This window comes from Artibeus jamaicensis, unplaced genomic scaffold (assembly GCF_021234435.1).
Source record: "Artibeus jamaicensis isolate MK-2021 breed Jamaican fruit bat unplaced genomic scaffold, CSHL_Jam_final scaffold_1019, whole genome shotgun sequence".
Taxonomy (NCBI): Eukaryota; Metazoa; Chordata; class Mammalia; order Chiroptera; family Phyllostomidae; genus Artibeus; species Artibeus jamaicensis.
Window position 1 is genome coordinate 14,746,203 of NW_026522025.1, and position 25,472 is coordinate 14,771,674.

At 36.4% G+C, this 25,472-nt stretch overlaps 1 protein-coding gene and 1 pseudogene across 1 annotated transcript in view; both read left to right on the forward strand.

The window, feature by feature from the left end:
- The first annotated feature begins 704 nt into the window (after window positions 1-704).
- Window positions 705-25,472, forward strand: part of PDE4B (phosphodiesterase 4B) — a 353,336-nt gene continuing 328,568 nt past the window's right edge. The window contains exon 1 of the mRNA XM_037164893.2: window positions 705-940. Within this exon, the coding sequence (XP_037020788.2) occupies window positions 705-940 (236 nt within the window). The remainder of the gene's footprint in view (window positions 941-25,472) is intronic.
- LOC119063521 (nucleosome assembly protein 1-like 1) lies at window positions 11,023-12,802 on the forward strand (annotated as a pseudogene).

Sequence of the window (25,472 nt, forward strand, 5' to 3'; positions counted from 1 at the left end):
CTATTTTAACTAGGGTTTTTGACAATCCATGATTCAATGTTTTTGCTGTAGGGAGGACAGTAGCTTCACAAATTTTGTGCAATGGAGGGTGTTGTTCAGGGGGAAACAGAGTGCAGTTGTTTAAATAATCCTGGGCCAATAAGAATTTGGTAGGTGGAGTTACTGTTGTGTGCATTTACAGAGCAAGATAATTCTGAATGAAGACTTTAAACACCACACGTGCAGACGGGCTCTGGTTCTGCTCTTTGTGAGAACAAAACAAGTGACTAGGTGGCTAGGTTTTGCTTACTGTCCACTGGTGACTGCAGCTTGCTTGATAAGATTTTTTTAAACGCACATGTAAAGGATTTATCAGAAGCCTTATGAATATTTCATGAGTTGATATATTCAACTGAATGAATTCAGTGAATGTCAGTGTGTAGCTTGCAGACAAACCTCATCCACAAGGAGGCTACTGACATAGGAAGCACTTTGGCGCATTTTCAGAGGCAAAGCCAGGCTGATAAAGCTCCTTGTGACAGCCTGACTTGCCATTCTTCGAGTATGCTGCTCTTGCTCTAAGCAGCTCATACGTTGGAGCCTGAGCTTCCTAAATTAAATTGGAAATAGTTTGCAGACTTACCAGTTTTCTAACCTGCAGCTGTATCTCTGGTATGTTTGAGGTTTTTGTTTTGGATGGTGAAAGCTAGCCCTCCACATAAGACATGACAGCAAAAGATTCTTCCAAGGAACTTACTGCTTCTGAATCTGAGGTTTGCATAAAGACTTTCAAGGAGCAGATGCACTTGGAACTTGAGCTTCCGAGACTATCGGGAAACAGACCTACATCTCCTAAAATTTCTCCACGCAGTTCGCCAAGGAACTCACCATGCTTTTTCAGAAAGTTGCTGGTGAATAAAAGCATTCGGCAGCGTCGTCGCTTCACTGTGGCTCATACATGGTAAGACACGACTTGGCACTGTGTACAGTGCTTTTCATTAGTAAGCAGTGATTTGGAAATGTAGAAAATAGAACATCTGAGTTGTGTTTACAATACAGACCACAAGTGTGAGATGAATGGAGAGTGGGTCAGCGCAGGAATACATCATGCTCTGTGTTAAATTGTCATTGTGCTAACTGGCTGTTTCCAGATAAAATAAGCCTCCGACTGGAGAGAGTCTTTGAAATTACTGCTTATAAGAATGCCTAGCTAGTACTAGGTAAATTGAGAATTGGAGCAGTTAAACAAAAATATTCAGTTTTTTAATTAATTTCTGTTGAGATGATGGGTGAGTTTTTGTGTGTTCTGTGGTTGTTGATGATAACTTGAGCAGTATATTTTTGGTACAAAATAAGTGTTTTAATCTTAATTCCAGTTTATTTCTGAAGACGAGATCTAAAGTCAAACTTCACTGATTGTATTGCCGTATCTATAGTGTATAAACTAGTGGGTTTTTGCTTTATTGACTTTATCTTTATACTACCCAAGGAAAGGGAAAACTAAGTTCCCACTTCTGAAATTGCATAGTTAATTAATTTTATTTTTGATTAAATTGCTACTCTCTTTCAGATACTCTCATTGTAAATAAAAGTGACTTAAATATACAGATAATAATAAATAAATTTCCAGTTTACTTGGGAATACCAAGTAAATAAATTCAAGAACACCTCTGTAAAAATTGCACTGAAGCTGCCACCTTTAATATATGCTTTATATTCAATAGGTTAGCTTCCTTAAACTTGTAAAATGTTAAAATGTAAGAAAATGCACAATAAAAATTAAAGTATAATTATAAAACTATGCCATTTCAGATTTCTTTGAAGGATATATTTTCTTTCAGTTTCAAATACTCTACAAAATTGGTTATCTGTACCTCTCTAGTTTTTATTTATTAAGGACCATAGCAATGAAGGAAGGTAGTTGCCTCTTAAAGGTAATTCTAAAATACCAATTTTGTAATTGCATGCTAGATTGCCAACCAATATTACCAACTGAGAATATATAGTTTTTGAAAATTAGTATTTACTTGAATTCTGTTTTCTATTTCTCTGAAGTGTTTGTTTGCCTAATCTATAGTGCACAGTGCATTGACACCTTCAAGTTACCCCTAGAAATATACAGTTTGCCTTCGATGGACAAACTATACTTTAGCCAACACATACTTTACCTAGCTAAAATGATATGGTTATTTTTGTTTTCTGACAGTGGACCGTTGTTCATGTAATTGCTTCATTGAAGAGGTTTTTGTAGTCTTTTTGATGAATTAAATCTTGTTATTTAATTATAATCTCAGACTTGTAAAATATACACAGTGAGGTTTTTCAAAATCTACCAATGATAGTATTTGTATGAAGAGAAGATTTATATATAAGTATGTACTGATCTGAAGAAGTCCTCTCTCTAATGGTTTATCCCACCTCTAATGAGTATATATTTTTTATATAATTTGCTAAGTAGTATAACTGAATAGGAGAAACTATATAAGTGCATTGTTAATTATTTATCCTAAAAGAAACAAGGATAGAATACATACAATTAATTAATAAACTAATATTTTTTTACTATTTGGGCTAATATCAAGCCATTATTTGATCAGAAAGACATTTAATTTTAGTAAGCTAATTTTCAAGTAATAGTAAACCTTTTCATAAAATCTTGGTAATGTTTTCTTTACTGTAGAGTTCTTGAATATAGTAATTTGACCTTTTTTATACTTTGAATAAATTTTTGATGTGCTAGGAACATAGAACTACAAATACTGTTGTTTTTTCTTTCCAAAAAATCTAAATTTTAAAATGGTTAAAGAGTTAGTTTTACTCATGCATTATACAAATTTTCTTGCAGCAAGTTACAAAAAAAACAATTAAATTATATCTGAGGTAACTTATGCTATTAAAGTGATCTTCTAACTAAGTTAAAACAAAACTTTCCACAAATGGCCAAAAAATAAAACACAGGACTTCGGTAAACTGTAACATAATGTAGTTTAAAGAGTACGTTAACCACAATACACACTGTATAACTTTAGTATGACCATTACTCCTTTTCACCCTCCCCTGACTCAGATACTCCCTTTCTTATGTTTTTTAGTAAAGGTGCCTCACAGTTTGTCTCCAGCTCCCAATTATATCTATATGTGTTTATGTTTATTTCTATTATTTTATGTGAGAGTTTAATGTTTTACAAATTCATCTTCATGAAACATTCCATGAAAATTTCTTTTTTGAAAATATACACATATCATATATTTCAATGACTTTCTCTCTAATCTTAAAAACAATGAACTTTTCTAGCATCATATACAATAATTACATGAGGAAATAAGAGCATAAGTACTTTATTTTTGTCTTGTTGTCATGATGAAATGAGACCATCCTTTCACAATCAACAATTGGTATTTTCCAAACCATGCATTTAAGTTAGAAATTCCAAGAGATGCACTTTAGAAGTCTCTAAAAACATGTTATTACTTTACAGTAGACAGGAGGCTTCTTTGAAGATGATTGGATTGTTTTGATTCCAGCATTGAAATTAAAGTAATTTTCAAGATGAAGCTAAACAATTCCAAGGATACAGTTTATATCTAAACCTTCTGAACAATTTTTTATCTTTAATTATTTGTAGATTTCCTAGCTTGGTCAGTTGAACATGTCGTTCTGGTTTTGAGAACCTAGGCTGTGAGGTGTGGGCTATTGGCAGAAGATTTAAGAAATACTTGTGAATTACTGACTCCAGGATTATTTAGAAAATCTCTGAAAAAGTAGATATTTAATGTGCTGTCACTAATCAGAATATTTACGCAATCCTGAATCTAGAAGAAATTGGGGTGATTATTTCATTGCTTCTTTAATCCTTAGGCAGGACCACGATTACTCCATCTTTGACATATGGAAATCTTCCCTATTTTTAAGACTTTAGAGACAATAGTTCTATAATCTCACTTAGTACACATTTTCACTATTTTGTAGTCCAGGTAACAGAAAATTCTTCTGCATGGTCAACCTGTAATATATAGTGTATTTTGCTCTTCAATGAATATTAAGAATTAGAACCCGCATGAATCTCAAGATCATTATTAACTGGTCCTAGAGTTTTCTTTTTTTATTCATTCCACTTATAGAATTGAGCACTGATTTGAGCAAGAAAACAAAAATTCTCATTTAACTCACACAGATCCCAACACCTACTCTATTTTAAATTATTTACTAGAATATTCACATATATTATCTCATTAAAATTTGACTGTAAGAATATGCTGAATTCATATTCTTTTCAATATTACATGTTGCAGATATTTAAAATGTACTTTGCTGCTTTAGTTTCTTCTGGGTATTTCTCCTTTATTAATCATTATTTTGACCTTGAACCATCATCCCAAATTTCCAAATTCTCCTTTGAATTCTTAAACCTAGAAGTGGGCATTACACTTATTATTAGGTAGTATGAGAAAATATAGATTAAAAAATGTCATACTTTTGCAAAGTGTCAACGGAATGTTCAGCATTACTAAATGGGGAGTAGAGAAATTAATGCCAGAGCTCTTAAGTCCACCTGTTATTCATCCCCAGCCCCAAATCAGGGATGAAACCTTCTGAAGCATAAGGTAATTCTGCCTGGATTATGTGACTTGTTTTTTTCTTGACTGAAACTTGCCACACTGTGTCCAGCTTCTTCAGCCTTTTTTTCCTTTGCCAGTGTTTCAACCTCCCTCATTGGTTCTCTTCCATCATTAGTAGCATGATGCTCTCTGAAGAAAGCCAGTGGGGATGGTCTTGGATATGTGCTGGGCCCATCACACCCCTCTTCCCTATGCTCTCCTCTTGAAGAGTAAACGTAGAGGTGGGTGAGCCCCACCCGCTGGCTGTCTGTCTGTCCATGCTTTCACATGGGAATATGCTTGCACAGGAAACAATGTTTGTTCAACTAGAGTTAATATTAAAAAAAAACTTGTGTTTTTCTTCCTTTTCCCCTTATAGTTATACCTATGTCTTTGAAATCTTTCTTCATTTTAACAAAGGCTGAAAAATGTGAACTTTTGTGCCTAATATATGAATGTGAGAGTATTAAAAAACATAGTTTAAGGGGAGAGGAAAAGGAACTTAAGGGGAAAAAGGGGGAGGGATTTTGAGGAACAAGTATGAAAGACACAGAGATGAGGACTGGGGGGGGGAAATGGGAGGAAGGGGGGAGACCGGGCGGGGGGGTGGGGTGGGATGGGAGAAATAGATTAAAAAAAAATGTACTTGAAAAGTAACTAAATAAAATTTAATATTAAAAAAAACATAGTTTATACTCTGAAGGAACTTAAACATGTTAAGACAAAGCTGGTTACTTAGAGAAGAATAAAAATAAAACAATGAATTTAGTAAGTGCTTGACCTTTCTCTGAACTCGAGGCACATTTTATCTTATGCAATTTAGTCCTGGTTTGTTAGCTAAATCTATCTAATCTGTGCTTTGTGTTTTTCAATTTCCTTGAATTATTTCCTAGTGATATTGGAAATTTTTGAGAAATATTTGTATCTTTATATTCTTACTGGTTAAGTATTTACTTGAACAAAATATTTACTGAGAGCCTGCTGTGCTCTAGACCCTGCTCTGGATTTAGGAGATACAAAATGAGAGTCCTTGTCTTCAAATGGCCATATAATACTTGGAAAGCAAAGTTATGCATTAATAGTTCACCAATTGTGGGAAAATAATGAGATAGGGTAATGACGATCAGTGTGTCACTAGAGCACACAAGAAGTAAATACTGTTAGAAAGTAAGTCAGTGTGTTAGGGAAGGTTCAGTGAAGAGATGTTGTTTGTGTGGGATCTTGAAGAATAAACAGCAGTTTTCCAGGAAAAGAGAGGGTAGGAAGGTTTTTACATTTTTTCCCCCAAGGAAACAATAATAAGAAAATTCGATTAGCAAATAACAGTAATAATAACTCACATTTATTCAGCACTTGCAATGTGTTTACTATTATTTTAAATATATTTTTATTTAGTATCATAAAAAGCCCATAAATTATATATTATTATTATATTATTTCCATTATATAGGGAAAAGAATGAAGCACAAAAAGGATGAGTAATTTGCCAAGGTTACACAGCAATTAAGGGGCTGAGTTGGGATTTGACTCAGAGCGTGGGGACAGTGAGCAAAGTTCACCAGAGTTTCAGCCTAAAATGCAGGGTGGCAAAGGTGGGAAGTAGGCCTGGAGCCAGAGTCTGTGTATTTCAATAGCATGAACAAGAAGACTGGGGCTTTATTTCGTTACCAGGAGGGAGCCACTGCCAGGTTGTGAGAAAGGAATTGCCATAAATAGCTTTTACCTTGGAAAGATACCTTGCAGGCATTGTGGAGAGTGGACTGGTGGACTAAGAGATTAGAAGCAAAGAAAGGGAAAAAGGGGAATGTGTATTTGGGAGATAATGACTTCTAATTATTGTGTAAATCCCATAACATCAAAAACTCCGCTTATGCCGTTCTTTATGACTTAACAAATTATTGTTTATGGAAACTGGGAGTTCGAGTATGCAAATTTGGTATCCCTTGCATTTATCATTTACAGTGTGGTATCATGGATGGTGCTAGCTGATGCAGTATTCCCAAATGCATCAAACAATCAGAGCAAGGTGTGTGGGAGGATGAACACATCTGGGGAAAACCCTAATGCTCTGTCCTAATTTGTCAGAGGTGCTTTGTGTTCTTCTTTTTGTATAATCCTTGTGGGGTATTTTTACAGAAATTATTTTAGTCTGTAGTCTGAACTGAATGCCAGTGGAAGAGTATGCCTCATAGCCTGAGTCTATTGCTTTGATCAGAGCAAGCATTTTCTCAGTAATGCAAGGCTATAAATGGTGTTTTCCTGGCCTTTTACTGTCTGTAGATCATCAATATATTGGCTTTTTAAAATGTTTACTGTAAAAAGGGCTGTGCAAAGTAACAATGACAACCCCCAGGACACATGCTGGAGGGTGGCCCAGTGACCATGTCTGCTATCTAACTGCTAACCTCCAAGCCCCTTCTGTGAAATCCCGTTTGCTTTCTTTTCCCATTTTTTTCTTTTGTTGTCTCCCAGTTTTTCTGCTTAGGTGTTTGTAGTGCTTCCTTCTCTAACACCACTGTCAACATACCAGCAACATTATGCTCGAGGCATTTAAATGATCTCAGAAGAGTCTAAAATGCTTACCCTGGTTTACAGGGCCCTACATTATCTGGCCTCAGGCTCCCGGGGACCTCACCTCCTCTTCTCCGGCCACAATAGCCTCCTTTCTGTTCTTCAACAAACCGTGCATGCCTCCACTTGTGCGCCTTCACGCTTGGTGAACGTGGCTCACTCTCTTCTGTTCAGGCTTCCACTCAAATACATGTGCTAAGAGGGGCCTTCTCTGACTCCTCGGTCTAAAAAAGTGCCCTTTACTTGCTCGTCTCTCACTGTGCTTTATATTTCTTCTACAATATACATCCCCTGAAAAGACATATTTATGTTACATTGTTTTTACCTTCTATTGTCTACCAATCCCACTAAATTTCTTGAGGGCAGGGATTATTTCTCGTTTACTAAATCTCAGGCACCTACAGGAAAGGCTAGCGCCTAATAAATATGTGTTGGAAAAAAAGAAAAGAAAAAGTGAATATGGTTCCTGTTTCCTGTGCCTGATTCTTAGAGCACTTTTCCTTCAGCCTGAATTGAAGGAGGAGAAAAGGAAGCTTAGGTGGTGCTTATTCTACAAGCATTCTCACTTTATTCATCTCATAATGGTTGTGTTTCCTTTCTGCCTGTAGGGCTACTCTAACTTGTTTCCTACTTTGTGTTCTAGGCTATTGCGGATACAGGTTTAGTTATAATGTCTCACTAGAGGCTAAGTGTTTTACATGGTAGTCTATTTCATTAATCCGCTGTGTACAAATCACACTACCTAGCCTGTAGTGGTTGTAATAAAATTTGTCCGTGGCATGGTACCATCATTTATTTTAGTTATTCCTCATGCATCAAATGGCTGAGAAAAGTTCTACATATTTCTTAATAATCGTGTGAGTGAAGTGTTTGTTATTTGGCCTTTAGAATGTTTGCATATTATACATTACATTGTTTCTATTGTCTATATGTTTTCACAGATGCAACATTAAAATATTAACATTAACAAGAGGTATAGAAATTTGAGCTTTTTATAGGATTTCCCAGATAACTTGGGAGTAAGAGTTTGTGACCTGCAGAGTGAGGAATCTGAGTTAACAACCCTTGTGCCTCAGAAAAGACATCACCAAGAATGAAAATTTTCCCTTGGTTCTGTCTTATTTTCTCCTGAACTGAGAGGTTGGGACCTCTGTCACTCCTAGTAATTGTTTGACAGACACGTTTGAATCCTTCTGTGTACTTTAGGTTGAAAGAAAAATTTGTTGACCTTCTCAGATTGCTTCTTGCTGGAACGCGGGCATTTTCTCTCTGAGGGAGCAGGGGAGCGGCTGCTTCTCTAGCCCTTTCCTAGGAGAGAACACCTGTCCACAGCGTGCTCCCTGACGGGCTTGGCTTCTCTTCTGGCCCACACCCCTCGTGACTCAGGCTTACTGCAATGGACACAGACTGGAAATAAAGGGCTCGTGGTAGTGTGGCCTCAAGGAAAATTGCTTTAACAGTATTTTCTGGAAATCAGTGTTCTAGGAATCGTTTGGAGTTTCCTTGAGAAATAGGGCAGTGAGACTCATTTTCCTGGTACCTGTTCAAACAAAGCCGCATGGGTGACTGCAGGACTGGAAGACTTGGAGTTGTTCCAGACAGAGTTCCTGATCTCCACGTACTTAACAAAGTTTAAGGGATAAATGAGTGGAGAGAGAAAAAAAATTTCTGTGTAGCTGTACTTGATAAAGTCATAGAAATTCCAGACAATTTATAACATTATAATTACATGCATCTAAGATGCCCAAGAGGGTGGAAGTATTTGTGGATCAAGGAGCAATCACTGGTAGTAAAGATTTAAAATTTCAAAAAGTTGAAAAGATAGTATGACAAATGCCCCCTTATGTAGATTTACTGATTATCAATGTTTTTCCACATTTACTCTAGATCCGTATCTCTCCCCATATATAAAGTCATATGTATGTTTTTAGTTTGAGGAGAGCACATTTTGATGGAGAGCAGTGGTTTGGGGATCAAAAGAAAATTAATATATTTTTAAAATATGGAATTATTTACCATCCATCAACATACTCTCATACCATAATTTCAGAGTTTAATTCTTCATAGTGTACTAACATACTGATAAATTATGTGTAAGTTTATAGCCCCACTTTTAAAAGTAAGCTATTGAAATATAGTGGAGGGTTAGAGATATTTATAATAGTTTATGACTTTTCCTGCTGGTAAATTGTGGGTTTGAGGTGCTCAGAAGTTTCTAAGAGGGTGGCTGTCTGCAGCATGCAAATTTTTCTACCCCAGGAAGAGGAGCTGTTTTTTTTCTAATCTTATAAAACTTGTGTCATTAGTATGGAATATTATATAATCTCTTAACATACAACACATGGGGTTCTGTCACTATATTATTTTGAAGTTATCTTGAATTTTATTTTTCAGTGTTAATCTTCATTTTGTGTTACATTATCTGGAGTCAAGAAAGCTAGATTGGGTTTCAGTGTTGTTTGATTTGCTACTGAAATTTTAGATCAGTCAGTTAACTGTCTTGGACCTTAATTCTGTCATTTGCAAAATGGAGAAAATAGCCTTATGTTTAAATATTTTTGAATGTTAATTTAAATATAAAAACATATCTGTCTATCTAATCTACTATCTCCTAAAATAATGTATTAGAGTATTTAGCATAATACTTCACGCATTATAGGTAACAATAGATACTACTGTTTCATTATATTACTAGGTCTCTAAACATACACAAACATTCACATTATTGTCAGTCTTGGATGGCAAAGTAGAAATTATGCTTTATTGTTTGAAAAGTATCACTGGGTATGGAATGTGCCAGTGTGAAAGAATCAAAGTACACAAGTTTGTAAAGAAATATTTTATAATATCCACTGTGTGATTATTTTGTATGCTAAAGAAACAAAGTATCATTCACTTATTATCGTGAGATAATCACCCTTTAATGAACCAAGCTAATTTATATTGAAACACATATCAGAATAAAGAAACACATATCTATTTATCCATATCCAGGATAAATAGATCACGTCCCCTAATGAGAAACTTCAGAGCCTTGTTGGGCTGCCATCCCCAATATATTTTAAAAAGCCATGTGTTACCATCTACGGTGTGAAAGAGAAAAGAAGACAAGCACTCTGAAGTAATTCTATCCACTTGCACCAATAAGCTTGAAAGTAAAAAGAAAAAAACATAGGAAGATGCCTTGTCTATTTTAGGAGCCAATGTATAAAAACCCAGTATAAGATTCAGTGAACAAATGCCTTGGAAAAAATCCAGTGTCATCAAAAACTCATTTATCTCAAAATATCTCCTTGCCACCCTTTTAATTCTTCCACAAATTAATAAGTTTAGATGATTTGTTACAGCATAGAGTTTCTGAGACTGCTTCTGTGGCTTAATTGGGCCACAGTTACCTCAGCAGTTTATTCAGGAAATCTCTCCCACCATTAGAACTATTTAGGCCTCCTGAAGGGAGATCGAGGAAAACAGGACAAAGAAACAGGGATTCAAGTCTCTCTTGCTGGTACCTGAACTGCCCAAAACTTCCCCTTGAGATTTTACCATTAAAATCCATATGCAAATTTTATCTTCCTGGGGATAACTATGGCTTCAGCCCTCACCTACCAGACTACTCAGCCAGATGTGAGCTTGCCCAGAAAATAGTTGTGTCTCCAACATGCTTACGTTTACCAAAACAACACAGATGTTAGTGGCGAAATGGCAACAGGTTCTCAGCGATTGGGCCTTGGTTCAACAACCTCAGTACTTCAGTTCTGACTGAGAATGCAGACCTTTTTAAGTGCCATCTGTTTGTGGCACCGCCCCCTGATCCTCCCGCTGCCACCCTGAGTCACTGACTGCGCAGCTCCCCATATTAGCCATCGGTATTTGGACTTCTTACAACATGGAAGACATTGACACCAAAGAACAGTCTGAACCTGATCAAGATTTAGATGATGTTGAAGAAGTTGAAGAAGAAAGTGGTGAAGAAACAAAAATCAAAGCAAGTCAGCTGACTGTTCAGATGATGCAAATCCCTCAGATTCTTGCTGCCCTCTGAGAAAGCCTTGATGGTCTGGTGGAAACACGAACAGGATACGCTGAAGGCTTGCCTAAGGTGTTTTTAAAGATGAGTGAATGCTCTCAAAAACCTCCAAGTTAAATGTGCACAGATAGAAGTCAAGCTCTATGAAGAAGTTCATGATCTTGAAAGAAACTATGCTGTTCTCTATCAGCCTTTATTTAATAAGTGGTTCGAGATCATTAATGCAATTTATGAACCTATGGAAGAAGAATGTGAATGGAATCCAGATGAGGAAGATGAAATTTTGGAGGAGGTGAAAGGAAAGGCCAAGATTGAAGATAAAAAAAAAATGAAGGAAAACAAGACCCCAGTGGAATCTCTCAGCTTGGGTTGACTATTTTTGAGAATGTTGACTTTCTCAGTGATATAGTTCAGGAACATGATGAGTCTATTCTGAAGCACTTGAAATATATTAAAGTGAAGTTCTCAGATGCTGGCCAGCCTATGAGCTTTGTTTTAGAATTTCACTTTGAACCCAGTGAGTATTTCACAGATGAAATGCTGACAAAGACATATAGGATGAGGTCAGAACCAGATGATTCTGAACCCTTTTCTTTTGCTGGACCAGAAATTATGGGTTGTACTGAGCGCCAGATAGATTGGCAACAAGGAAAGAATGTCACTTTTAAAACCACTAAAAAGAATCAGAAACACAAGAGACATGGGACAGTTCATACTGTGACAAAAAAATTTCCAATGATTTTTTAATTTTTTTGCCCTCCTGAAGTTCCTGAGAGTGGCAATCTGGATGCTGCTGCTGAAGCTATCCTTGTTGCAGACTTTGAAACTGGTCACTTTTTATGTGGGAGAAAGTAATCCCAAGATTGGGAAATCTTTCTTTGGGAAAGAGTATAATCCCCAAATCAGTGTTGTGCTTTGTTGGAGAAGCTATTGAAGAAGATGGTGGTGATTATGATTAAGAAGGAGAAGAAGTGGATGAGGAAGGGGAAGAAGAAGAAGAGAAAAATGATCCAGACTATGATTCAAAGACGGAGCAAAACCCAGCAGAGTGCAAGCACCAGAGAAGCAGGATGTATGGGGCCTTGAGGATAACCTGCACTGGTCTACCTTCTGCATCCCTGGAAAGGATGAATTTTCATCATTTGACAAGTTCATTTCACGTTTTGTTTTTTGTTGCTTGCTTGGTTTTGTTTTTGCAGCCTAAAATAAAAATGTGAAATATAATTTTAATTCTCAAAAAAGAAAAAAGAAAGGATTCAGAGCCAAGACTCACATACTAGCAAGGTTTATTTAGAAAGTCACAGAGCTAGAAATGAGCCATGGAGTAAGTGAGCCTGCTGGGTTGCATGGGCTCAGAAAATAAGTACAAATACAGAGGCAAAGGAAGGGCCCATGGGGTTTAGGATAAAGAACGCAAAAACACACATAAAGGAAGAAGGGGTGTGGGGCGGGGAAAGAGAGTTCTGGGTCTTCCTACTGAGGGTTTTAATCCTCTCTGTAAAGGTGGGAAATCCTAGAGAAGATCCTGGGGGAGGATCTCAGTAGAATATCCATCGGCTTTCCAGATGTGTCCTTTCAGGGTCATGGCTTCCACCAAATGGTCAGTGCCACAGAAAGGGGTTATTAGTCATCACCACTGGTCCCGATGTTAGTTAGCCATGGTGTCAGCCTGCCTGTTCTTTCTGCTTTTCTGGGCCTGGAGCTGAAACACAACTGAGGCCCAATATTATCTGTAGTTTGACCAAAACTCTCTCTGTTGTCAGCAGATCTGAGTCTCTGCTCCCAAGATCATTTGATGCAGGTCAGAACCTTATGGTCCTCAGGGCTTAATGCTTAAAGTAGTGGTCGTGCAAGGGCTTGTATGGGAGTCCCATGGGGCTATTCTCCAGCCTAGTGACATGACAGGGGAGAAAAGGTCACCCTGAGGGTGAGGTCCTTGTTTTCCTAGTTTTACCCAGTGCTAGGTACCCAGGGCTTTCTTCCCTGGTGGCACTCCATACCTGGCCTGTCATTACTACTCTACTCGTGCCTGTCTCACTGCCCACCACACAGAGATTTTAGGAGGCTGGGTGGTCTGGTGCAAAGGGCCAGCATTTGAATTTCAACGCCATCTTTACTGTACTCTATGTTATGGGAAAACCATTGAACTATCTTAATTTTTTTTTATATCTGCAAAATTAGTAAAATACTACTTGTATCTTATTAGTCCATTATGAAGATTAAACAGCGTAATATATGTGCAATGCTTAGCCCAACCCCTGGGTGATGGCAGGTAAGCAGCAGACACCAGTTTGCTAATATATCCAGAGGTGATGCTTTCACATAAAAATTTGTAATGTAGATCATAACAGATTACTTAAATGTTTTACATGACATGGTTTCATTAAACAAGCTCCTATTAATAAAATGTTAGATATATTAAATTTATTCTTTTAGACCATTTACATATTACTTAGTTTCATAGAATAGTACTTTTATCTGAAAACCCATATTAAGTGTTTTTACCACAGTAAATGGAAATTTAAAAAGAAAAGGAAATCACTATTTGTTATGGGATTGAATCACTCTCCTTCTTCACAGAGAAAACTACAAATTACTTTGGCTGTAAAATAATCTATATTCTTTAAAATTCCAGTTGCTTTCTTGATTTTGATACTTGTCTCCATTAGTGAAACTAGATGCCAATGAAACGCTATTGCCTTAAGTTAATTTAAATACATTTCTAATACATTTAAAAAATGATGTTCTTTTTAAAGTACCAGAAAGTCACTGAAGTTGTTTTCTCTAGTCATTAGAATCTAACCTCCTAGCGATTTGTTTATATAATAAAGTTTATTCACGAGAGGCGATGGGAAAGCAGCTCTGGATCTGGAGTCAGAGAGTCTAGACAGTCATCCTGGTGTCACCGCTTACAAACTGTTTTTTTCTTTCCTTTTTTTCTTAGTGGAGCAGGGAGGGCAGAGGTAGTCACTTAACCTTTTGGGAACCACAGACCCTCATCAGTAAAGTAGAGATAAAACAATTATTTCCCTGTTCATATGTAATACTTATAAAATTAATTAAAATTGTTTAAAAAACACAAAGGATTGGAACCTCTTTGCTGGAAGAAGAAGAAAGAGACATTTATAGGACAAAAGTAATGATAAACTAACACCAATGAATACAAAGCAAAGTGATTTAAATTGTGCAGGTTTATTTGGGTTGTATGATACAGTACATTCTGTTAATAAACATTAAATACCACAAACACTTTATTTTGTTTAAAAAAAAGGTGGGGGAGGAGTTTCTGCTGTATAGGACCACACAAGTGAGGAACGGGATGGAGACAGGGGCCAGACAAAATGGTACCTTTGGATCTTATCTACCCTCTTGGGCCTTTATATCACTTTCATGCTACCTGCAGAAGGGTGATGGAAAGCTCATATAACCATTACTCAGTGCAGTGAAAGTTGTATTTAACCTTTATTCAGATAACTTTACAGCATCTAAATCAAATTGTTCTTTATTTCTTAGTTGTTTCCAAGAATATTTAGGATGGAAACAGAAGTAAGAGTTATTGCTTGTCTTTTGGCAGACTTTCTTCTCAACTTATCATTGATCAGGTCAGGTCTGTCTCCTAGCAATGGAAAGGCAGTAAAAAGTTATGTCTTTAGGACAAGAGTTTCTATTCAAATGAATTGGTACAATACTTCATTGAAAATGGCTATTCACATAACACTCAGAGCAACAGTGCAAACTCGGGTAAAACACTTTGGAGTTCATAAAAATAATGCCAACTTAATAGTTCTGTCTAAATTAATAAAAATAAGATTATTTAGGAAACTACCTGGCAATTAGAGAATAAATTAAGCAACTGCTTCCTCTGAATAAAGCTTTGTAGACAAATAGTCTGATGGCTCTATCTCTATAAACATAGTACTTATTTGGGATTCAGGGATTTCAGTGTTAATCCCCACTGAATACCAAATGCCTAGTGAGCACATTTGCTGCTGGTAGCTTTTTTTTTGTCAAATAGATGAATAATTACCTGCTCTACCATCCTTATCTTATACATTGTGGTAGGAATATTGAATGCCAGTGGTTATAAAGTGCTTTGCTTTTCTGTAAAGTAACTTGGTAGAGACATTGAGAAGGAAGAAAAAGTCTCCTAGGAAGTTTTAAACATATGAGATTTTCAGAAACGTGACTCAGCTTTAAAATGCATTAATAAATTTTATATTTTATATGAGCCCTAACAAGGCTTTGCCAAGTACTTAGAAGAAAGTTGAGAAATTTGTGTTTGGAGTTTCTTAAAGCATTGCTATTTTGTGTACGTTAGTCTTTTTTCAATGACTATGAACCTGATATCGCTTGTTAATGATGAATTAATTAAGATATTGCTTATGAATTAATTCTGATATGTGGCTTGAATTTCATTTTGTACCGATTCCCATCAACAAATATTAATTGTTAAATGACGCAAACATGATAAACTTTTCCATCAAGGAGCTTTGTTGTAGCCAAGGAGAGGATATCTTTTGACATGTAAAATGATTTTATGCGACAGATACAAATGTTACAAGTGTACAAGAATAAAACACAATGACTCTTCCACTACTACCAAGTGGTGCCAGTGGTGCTAATTATGAAACTCAAGGTCCCCTGTCCAAATGACTACGAGCACTGAATTTGCCCCTGTTATGTGACTTATTCTCTTCATCAGTTAATCACTAGGGAGCTATATTTAGGAATCTGATACAGAGCAAGAAGCCAGGTATAAATAGTTTGTTGTGTGAGCAAGAAGGAAATATGCTCTGAAAAAGAGGAAAATATAGCAGTATTTAAATTTTTTTATACTAGGACAATAATAGAAAAATTATACTACACACATTTTATTTTTATTTAACTCTTTCCTCCATTTACAGATTAGCAAACTGAGACTCAGAGAGGTCAACTGACTGATGCTAGATAACCAAGCTACAAAATGGCAAACCAAGAATTAGCCCATGTGGTCTTAGAGTTATACATTGTATATCCTGGTAAGTTTCATAGATTCATTGGTAGTTCCTCACACACCCCTTTCCACCATTCTCAGCCTCCAACTCCCAGCCCCAAAGGGAAAACATTCAGGGTTATCATACTCTCATGACTCTTTAAAAAGCCTTCTCGCAGTGGGGACCCAACAAATTAATTCTCTCTTAGGCATAATTGACTCGTGGGGCTTATTGTGTTATTCCATTTTAGGGTAATGAACATTCAGCTAGAAGAATTAATCTCTACTTGTAGAATTTGACTCAGTAGAGAGCAGAGGCAAAGAGAAGTATTTCAGAGGATGAACTAGTATTTTCCAACCCCCACACAGCATGGGACACAGCTGATAGGCAGAATGTCCTAGGCATGTGGCTCTAGTTGCAAACCTTTTACTCCCACGTGGACCACCTACCTGTGATGTGTACCCACATTTCTTGCCAACCTTCCTGTTTCTATGGACCAACTTTGTACCTGGTTAAGGCCAACCCCTCCACTGTACGGTGCATTTTATTCCCTCTCATCTTCCAGGGCTTTGCTCTTATACTTAACCCTGCTCCTCTCTGCATCAGCAATTTTGTGTCCTATTGGATTCTTTCTCTCAGTCTACAGATGTGCTATGGCTCTATTCTTTCGAAGGCCCTCTTTGACCTCATGCACCCATCTATATATTACCATATTTCTGTTCCCCTTAATGGCAAAATTCCCCCAAATAATTTCTTATACTTCTCTTCACATTTTCTCCCCTTCAGTTCTCTTTTGAAAACTAATCAAGTTTCCCCCTCAAAACTTCACTAGAACATCCATGTGCCACACTCGATCGATTCTCTATCCTTGTCTTCCTCAGCCCATCAGCAGCATTTCGTACCATCGATTACTCTCTCTTTCTTGAAACACTGCCTTTACTTGGCTTCCTGGACACGTTAGTCTCTCTTCTTCCTCAGAGGCTGCTCTTCTTCAATCTCCTCAGCTGGCGATTTTCATGTCCCCAAACTAATCATTGGGATGCTTAGGCCGATGATCTCACTTAGACCCATGACATTAAATAATATCTCTATACTGATGATTCACAAATCATATATTTAGCCAGTCTTCTCTGAACTCCAGATCTGTTATTTGTCCAGCAGCCTTCTTTTTTAAAAATAAGGCAGACATTTATTTTTTAATCATGCAAAAAAGATCTAGAGGTAGGCTGTTCAGAGCTAGTATGGTAACTCCATCAACCTTAGCACATGGTTTTCATCCTCAAGGTCACAAGGTGGCTGCTAGAGCTCCAGCTGACGCATCCATATTAGAAACATTGGGAAAGGCAGAATGGCACCTGCTACCTGACTACTCCTATTTTAAGGAGCTTTCCTGGATGCTCGACCTACGGTGCTTTCACTGATTTCTTATGTGCTGTTTTATTAGCAAAGGAGGTAAAGGCATATTAATACTGAAGATGAAGGAAAAATGAGTTTTTGGTGGGTAGTCTCTCTATCCTTGCTGTTAAGGGTGAGAAACAGTCCTGAACGGTGTAGCTCAGTTGGTTGAGTGTGGTCCCACAAAGTGAAAGGTAGCCAGTTTGATTCCCAGTCTGGGCACTGGGTTGCAGATTCAATCCCTGGGCAGAGTGTGTACAAGAGGTGACTAATCAGTGTCTCTCTCCCTCTCTTTCTTCCTCCCACCAAAAATATAAACAAAATCTTATTTCTAATAAAAAAAGTGAGAAACAAACCTCTAACCATAGTTCATGGCTTGTTTCCTCAGTCCATATTCTTCCTGGGAACCCTGAGAAGGGAGGCTTTATCCTTTTTTTGTGAGTGAATGAATGAATGAATAGATGAATGAACAAATGAATTGAGCAGACTATTTGGATACCTTCCAATTTTAAATGCTGAGCCTCTGAGTTACATGGGAGAAATATGAACAGGTAATTTAAAATACAATGTGATAGATAAAACAGTAAAAGTGGCCCCCCAAAGAAGCAATTTTATCTGCAAATATAAATTTTAAAAATTAAGGAAAATATTGTTCAGATTTAACAATAAAGAGGGAAAAAGTTGCAGAGTGTGCAAAGTATACTGAAATTATAATGAGAAAACTTTAATTCTTATTCCGATTACATTGCTTACTCCTTGTGTAATCTTAGGCAAGTAACTTAATCCAGTTGATTCTTCTCATTACACCCACTATTCCACCAAATGTATTTATTTTTTGTGAAGATGAAGTCAGCTAATATGATACATAACAGGCATTAAGTGATATTATTTTTGTTTCTTCCTTTATTCAATACTTCACTTTACAGGTTAACCCTCTGTAACGTGTCTTACTCCTCCATCATTGGCTTTCTTTCATTTTCTTCCTACAAAGTCTTTTGGCATCTTGTGATGCTATAATCAGCCTCACTACTCTGTCAAAGATTAATAGACCTTCTCTTCTTGTTTCAACTATATAAATGTAACACTAATGAGTCCTTTGGCTCTATTTCTAAGGGTGGAGGGCTGGATTAATCTTCAGCATTATGGGACAGTAATATTTGAATATTTATTCTTTAATTGTAGTACGTTTTATTGACTCACACTTGAACCATAGTTCTTATCATGTCACTAATATGTCATGAATCAATGCAATTGAAAGGATATTCATGAAGGAAGTGCCCTAGGAATAGAATGTAAGTCTAAACCAAGACTATTTTTTTCCTGTACTATGGCCAGGCTATTAAATCAATAGCACCAAAATGAGTACTTTTAGGACAGAGTATTACAATCATAAATGATATTTTTAGGGCATTATGTGGAAGAAAAATATCAGGAGTCATTGTATTAGACAACTCTAAGGACAGGTGTTTCTTTTTTTAATTGACAAAGAATTTCATTGTATTTTATTTCCGATTTTATTGACATATAATTGACATTAAACATTGTGTAAGTTTAAAGTGTATAACTTAATGGTTTGATATATGTATATACTGTGAAATGATTACTACCATAGGCTTAGTTTTATCACAGTGTATGGTAATAGGCAAGTAAATGTTCATCTGAATGTCTTTTTTTTTTTCCTCTAATATGTCTGTGTTTTTCTTGCCCATGAGAGAGACTTATTTTGGTGCCTATTTTATCACTGGGATATTGGCAAGGCAGCAGGTGATATAATAATGTAACATCTAAAATTACAGGGGCTAAGAAAACCCACATACATACTATTTGTCAAACAATTAGGATATTTTTAAAATGTGAGCAGATGTACAATAGAAATTAGCAACATGAAAGACAACCCAATTTTCAATATAAACACAGAATATATATGTGGTTTTCTAGGTTATAAAAGCTTCTTTCTCCTAAGTACTCAGTTAAGAACTTCATTGTTAATGGAGTCCTAGGTTTCATAAATTTTATTTTATATTGTGATTTTGACAAATATCAAGAGTTATATCTTATCACTTTTTTGTCCAGGTTCAAATGCTGTTTTTTGAACTACCATGAAATATTTTTATGCAAATGTTCACCAGTTGAGAATTCTTAAGAGTTGTTTAGTTTTCAGTGAAAAACAATCTCTTAAGAAGTTTATGTCCTAAATGTTTTCTTGTTTTGCAGTAGCAAACATCAGACATACCTAACCTATTGTATTCGGATTTTCATTTTTAGCATGTTCTCAAATCTCTAGGCATTTCATGTTTCTATCCAGTCCTCATAAAAGATTTCACATTTTTAATGCAGCTCAGGCTTCTGCTCAGAGAGTGTCATTATAATTCCATCCATGACTCTAGTTTGATAAAGCAGATACTTTGTTAACTTTAGATTTGTTTTTGCTTTTGCTGGGTTTTTTTTCTGTTTGTAACCCAGAAATAACACTTGATTTTAATGGCGCATTTCTCTCTGAAAACAGTGGTAGTGTACACCCCAGGACAACAGGCTTACTCTCTACTTCCTTCTGTGCATTTTGAAGCTATTAGGGCAGCTAGACAGCTTCACTAGACTAGACTCAATACAGGACAACTTAGCATCATACTTCCTCTCCATTAAATGATTAGTTCTCAGTCATCACAGACAGAGGAGATAGTTTCAAGGACTTGCACATTTTCTTAAAATAGCCAAACAGCTAGGAATCCCCTTTCACCATGTTAAATGCTAGGTTCTAAGGCAAATGTTCACAGCTATTAGTAGGGTGTTCTCTGTTTTGTTAGGTGCTCAGTACATGTTTGTGAATTTCTTTAATGAATACTTATGTAGCCCTTTTTATATGCCAGCTTCATAAATATCAAATAATTTGATCTGCATAGCAACTTTATGAGTAAGGTACTACTCATACCTCCATTTTAAGGATGAGGAAATAGAGGCCACAATGCCAAAAGACCACAGCTAACAAGTGGCCCCACCAGAATTCAGACGTAGGTGCTCAGGCCTAGTCTGTGTTCTCAAAACCACTTGCTATGGTTGAGTACATGCAAATTTGCAAAAATCTATTATTGTTTTCTCAGAATTGAATTGTACACTCTGTGTAACACCCCCAGGACCATACTTGTTTACTTTAAGTGTTCAATAAAGAACGAGAGAATGATGATTTGAGTTTGCCATGCCTTGAAAGAGGCAAAATCAAAGACAATGGTAGCCAATGAGAGGCTGCTCTTCATTCAGAAATGCCAGTGGATCCTAGTATCTAAGGATAAACCATAGGTAAGGCCTTGACATTCTTAAGATAATACTTTGGATATTGAATTTTCTAATCTAAGAGAATTGTCTTCACTTCTCTCACTGGCATTGTGATAGAATACACATAACATAAAATTTACTTTCTTAAGTGTGCCTAAATATATAGTTCAGTGGTGTTAAATACATTGTCGTGCAACCAATTTCCAGACCTTTTTTGTCTTGCAGAACAGAAACTTTCTACCCATTAAACAATTCCCCATTCTACTTCCTTCCAGCCCCTGGAAACCATATTTTTTATCCATTCATGTACCTATGGACCTTTTGGTCTCATGCCTTTACCTGTTGGCTATTGTGGATAGTGCTGCTATAAACATGGATATACACATATCTCTCTGAAACATTGATTTCAATTCTTTGGGGTATATACCCAGAAATGAAACTGCTGGATCACATGATCATTTAATTTTTAATTGTTTGAGGAACCGTCATGCTGGTTTTCCTAATGGCTACACCATTCTACATTCTTACCAACAATGCACAAGAGTTCCAGTTTCTCCACATCCTCACCAGCACTTTTTATTTTCTTCCTCTTTGTTTTACAGTAGTCATTTTACTGGGTGTAAAGTTAATCTCATTGTGGTTTTGATTTGCATTGACCTAATTAGTAGCGGTGGTGAGCATCTTTTCATGTACTTTTTTGCCATTTGTATATATTCTTTGGAGAAATGTCTATTCAAATCCTTTATTCATTTCTAAATCAAATTGTTTTTTTGTCATTGAGCTGTATGTATTCTGGATATTAAATACTTATAGAGGATTTACAATTTTTTCACCTGTTCCATGGGTTTTCTTTTTACCCTGTTGATTGTATCCTTTGATGTACGAAAGTTTTAAGTTTTGATATAGTTTCATTTGTGTGCTTTTACTGTTGTTGCCTGTGTTTTTGCTGATATATCTAAGTAATTATTGCCAAATTTAATGTCATGAAGCTTTCTATGTTTCCTCTAGGAATTTTATAGTCTTAGCTTTATGTTTAAGTCTTTGATTCATTTGAAGGTGATTTTTAGATATGGTGTAAAGTAAGGTCCAACTTCATTCGTTTACAAGTGGAATTCAAATTTTCCCAGCAATGTTTGTTGAAAAGATGAATACAGATTTAAGTTAAACTCAAACCACATAGTTATAAGCCTGTAGTTTTTTTTCATACTTTGGTCCAAACCACAATGGATTTAGAAGAAATTATTTCTAGACTTATCAACTGAAGGTAATTGTGTTACCCTAGGGACATTTGATAATTTCTGGAGATTTTTTGGTCATCACATCATGGTGTAGGAGTGGGGGTGATTGCTATTCATATCTAGAAGAGAGTAGTCAAGATTCTGCTAAATACTTTAAAATACATGTAGCAGGCCCCAACAATAAAGAATTATTGGGCCTCAAATGTCAATAGTACTGAGGTTGAGAAACTCTGGCTTAGAGTGTAGAATACAGAGCATACCTTAGGAAAAGGACAAAACTGTGTACCCAGAAAATCAGGGGATATTCTTTTATGCATTTGAGAGCTTGACAATGGTGATTGTATAGGTGACTGCCTCGGGGCCCAGTTATATGGCTAGGTAGTTGTTACAGAGACCTGAATTTCAAGTAAATTCAGTTAGATTTTAACAGTGGAATACTATTTTGCATTTTATTTTTCCTTTCAAGATTGTTCTTTGTTACTTTCTCTCACTATGACTTTGCTCATTCATATATTTTCCATCAGGCAGCCAATGAATAAAGTGTAAAGCTGGTCATGGAATTCAAAGTACTATTAGGTTGTTGTGTAATGGCCAAGGATTACAGGAAAGTCTACAGACTATTTTGGTCCAGCTCAGTTCAGCAGAGAGCCAAGGTTTAGAATTTCAGATGATGAAATGTCTTAGCCAAGAGATGCAATATGCATAAGAAACAGAATATCACTTAAAAAATGGAATCACTGATAACTTTGTAAATTCCCTAAGCTCTTCTTATTCCTTTCATATTTTTATCTTTTTTCAATATTCTAGTGATAAAATACTTACTACCAAAAGAACCACAGTCATTGCTTTTGGGTCATTAATAATACATGGATAAAGAGCAAAATAATGTGGCTTGCTTTCAAACCTAAGTTGTACTTGAGTAGAAGAAGATGGTAGGATATACCCAGGGACAGAATATATAGGACAGCTATTGAGGAACAAAAATAGACAAATCTTGAAGAGAAAAAAGGCAAATGGGGTGGAGTAGAATGGAGAGCAGAACTTGTTAGTGTTGGGAGCATTGGCTTTAAGCCAGAAGACTGGAGGGTGATTCTCTGCAATTTCGAATGTGCTCATAGAGCTTCTCTGCCATTTCTGGGTTTACATACTTGACATCTTCTAGCAGACTGTTGAATATAAGAGCTAAGATTTGGGAGTGGTAAATGTATTGTCTTTGAATAACCAGGATTTCTCATTGTGCCTGGCATGTAAAAGGCTTTTAGCCAATACATACTGAATTGACATATCAATTTAGTTTTTAGTTTTTAAAATTTATTTTAACATTTATTTTTTAGTCAATCTTCACTGTATTTTTTCCATTACCACTTGGTCCCTTTATAACCTCCTCCCCACAGCAATCACCACACTGTTATCCATGTCCATGAGTCCTTTTTCCTCAATTTCTCCACCCCTTAATCTCCCCCAACCTCCCACTAGCTATCATCCTGCTCTCCATCTATGATTCTATCCCTATTTCCCTCATTAGTTCAGTTTGTTCATTAAATTCCATAAATTCCACATGAGTGAAATCATATGGCATTTGTCTTTCTTAGAGAAACTGGTGCTCCCTAGTATATAACTACCTGCTTTTTCTCATGTGGCTTTTAGGATTCTCTCCTTGTCTTTAAGCCTTGCCATCTTTAAGCCTTGCCATTTTAATAATGATGTGTCTCAGTGTGGGCCTCTTTAGGTCCAACTTATTTGGGACTCTCTGAGCTTCCTGAACTTGTATGTCATGTTCCCTTCACCAGATTAGGGAAATTTTTGGTCATTATTTCTTCCAATAGTTTCTTGACTCGTTGCTTGCTCTCTTCTCCATCTGGTATTTCAGTGATGTGGATGTTGTTTTGCTTCATGTGGTCCAAAATGTTTCTTAAGCTCTCCTAATATTTTAAAACTCTTTTTTCTTTTTGCTGCTCTTCCTCCCAGGTGTCTTCTACCTTGTCTTCCAAACACTGATTCGATCCTCTGCTTCACCTATTTATTTCTTCCAGTGTATTATTTATTTCAGATATTACATTCTTTATTTGTGACTGGTCCTTTTTTATGGCTTCTATACCTTTTTTCATGCTGTTGAGTATCCTTATAATCATTATCCTAAACTCTCTATCTGATAAATTGCTTCCTCCATTTCATCTAGTTCTTCTTCTGGAGAATTCTCTCATTCTTTCATTTGGGGTCTGTTTCTTTGCCTTTTCATTATGACTGTTGCTTTGTATTTTGCACCTTAGTTGTTAAATGAATCAATGATATAGCCTCAAGCTGCAATCAGCAACCCTGATTAAGCCACCACAAGCTGGAGCATAGTAATTCCTGTGGGTGGGGCTACTGCTTTCCCTCAGGCTGATATCACTTAAAGGGGCATGGTCTTCCTGAGAAAGATGGCTCCTGCAGTGTGAAGAATAACTCAGTACAGGGATCCTGGGCTCTGTATCTTCAATTCTGTCTTGAGCTACCAACCCAAGACTTTTCTCAAGTGTCTCTGGTCCATTCTGCTGTCCTTCTGACAGAGTCCAGAGTAAGTGGCTGCAAAGGAAATTTTGTGTGTTAGCCTTTTAGGAGTTTCTCTGTGTCTCCAGCCATGTCTTCCTGACAGGCAGAAATTCTACTACTTTTTAAAGCTGGATGTTATCGGGGTTACTTTCCAGTTCTGGTGCTGTAGGTTGGGGAGCCCAGCTTGAGGTTTAGACCTCATACTTCTCAGGGGGAAACTCCCTGACCACTGAAATATCCCTCTGGAACTTTAATTGCACACTTATGGTGGCCTAGCCGACCCTTCTGCACATCCTCCACACTCTCTACCAGTCTTACTGTGGTGAAAGTGCTTTTTCTGTCTGTCATTTATAAGGCTTCTGTCCAGCTAGTGTTCAGTAGGTTATTCAGGGTGATTTTTCTACAATTTAGTTGTAATTCCAGATTGGTACTGGGAGGAGGTTAATATAGCTTCCACTTATTCCTCTGCCATCTTGGATCCAACATATTAAGTATCAATTAACGAAGTATTAAAATAAGTCTGGAAGAAGATGCACATATCCACTAGACTTAGCCTACAACTTGATATATTTAGAAATAAAAGCTACCTAAAAAAAGTCTACATATAATATGTAGCTACCCTAGATAGTCAGGATAATAATTTATCATGTCTATACACTAATAGTTTTTTAATTTATTCTACATATATTCAGTAGTGGTGGTAGACAACTGATTTTCTGTGGTCAAAATGCATATGGAATCATATTGCTTTGTGAATTCAGTTTACTCTGTTTAAGCATAGTTGGTATATTGGAAATAGAAAAATGTTTCCATATTTCTATAGATATTCTTGTTTTTAAAAACATCATTTGTGACTTCGATGACCAGAAAACTCTTTAGTAAATTATAA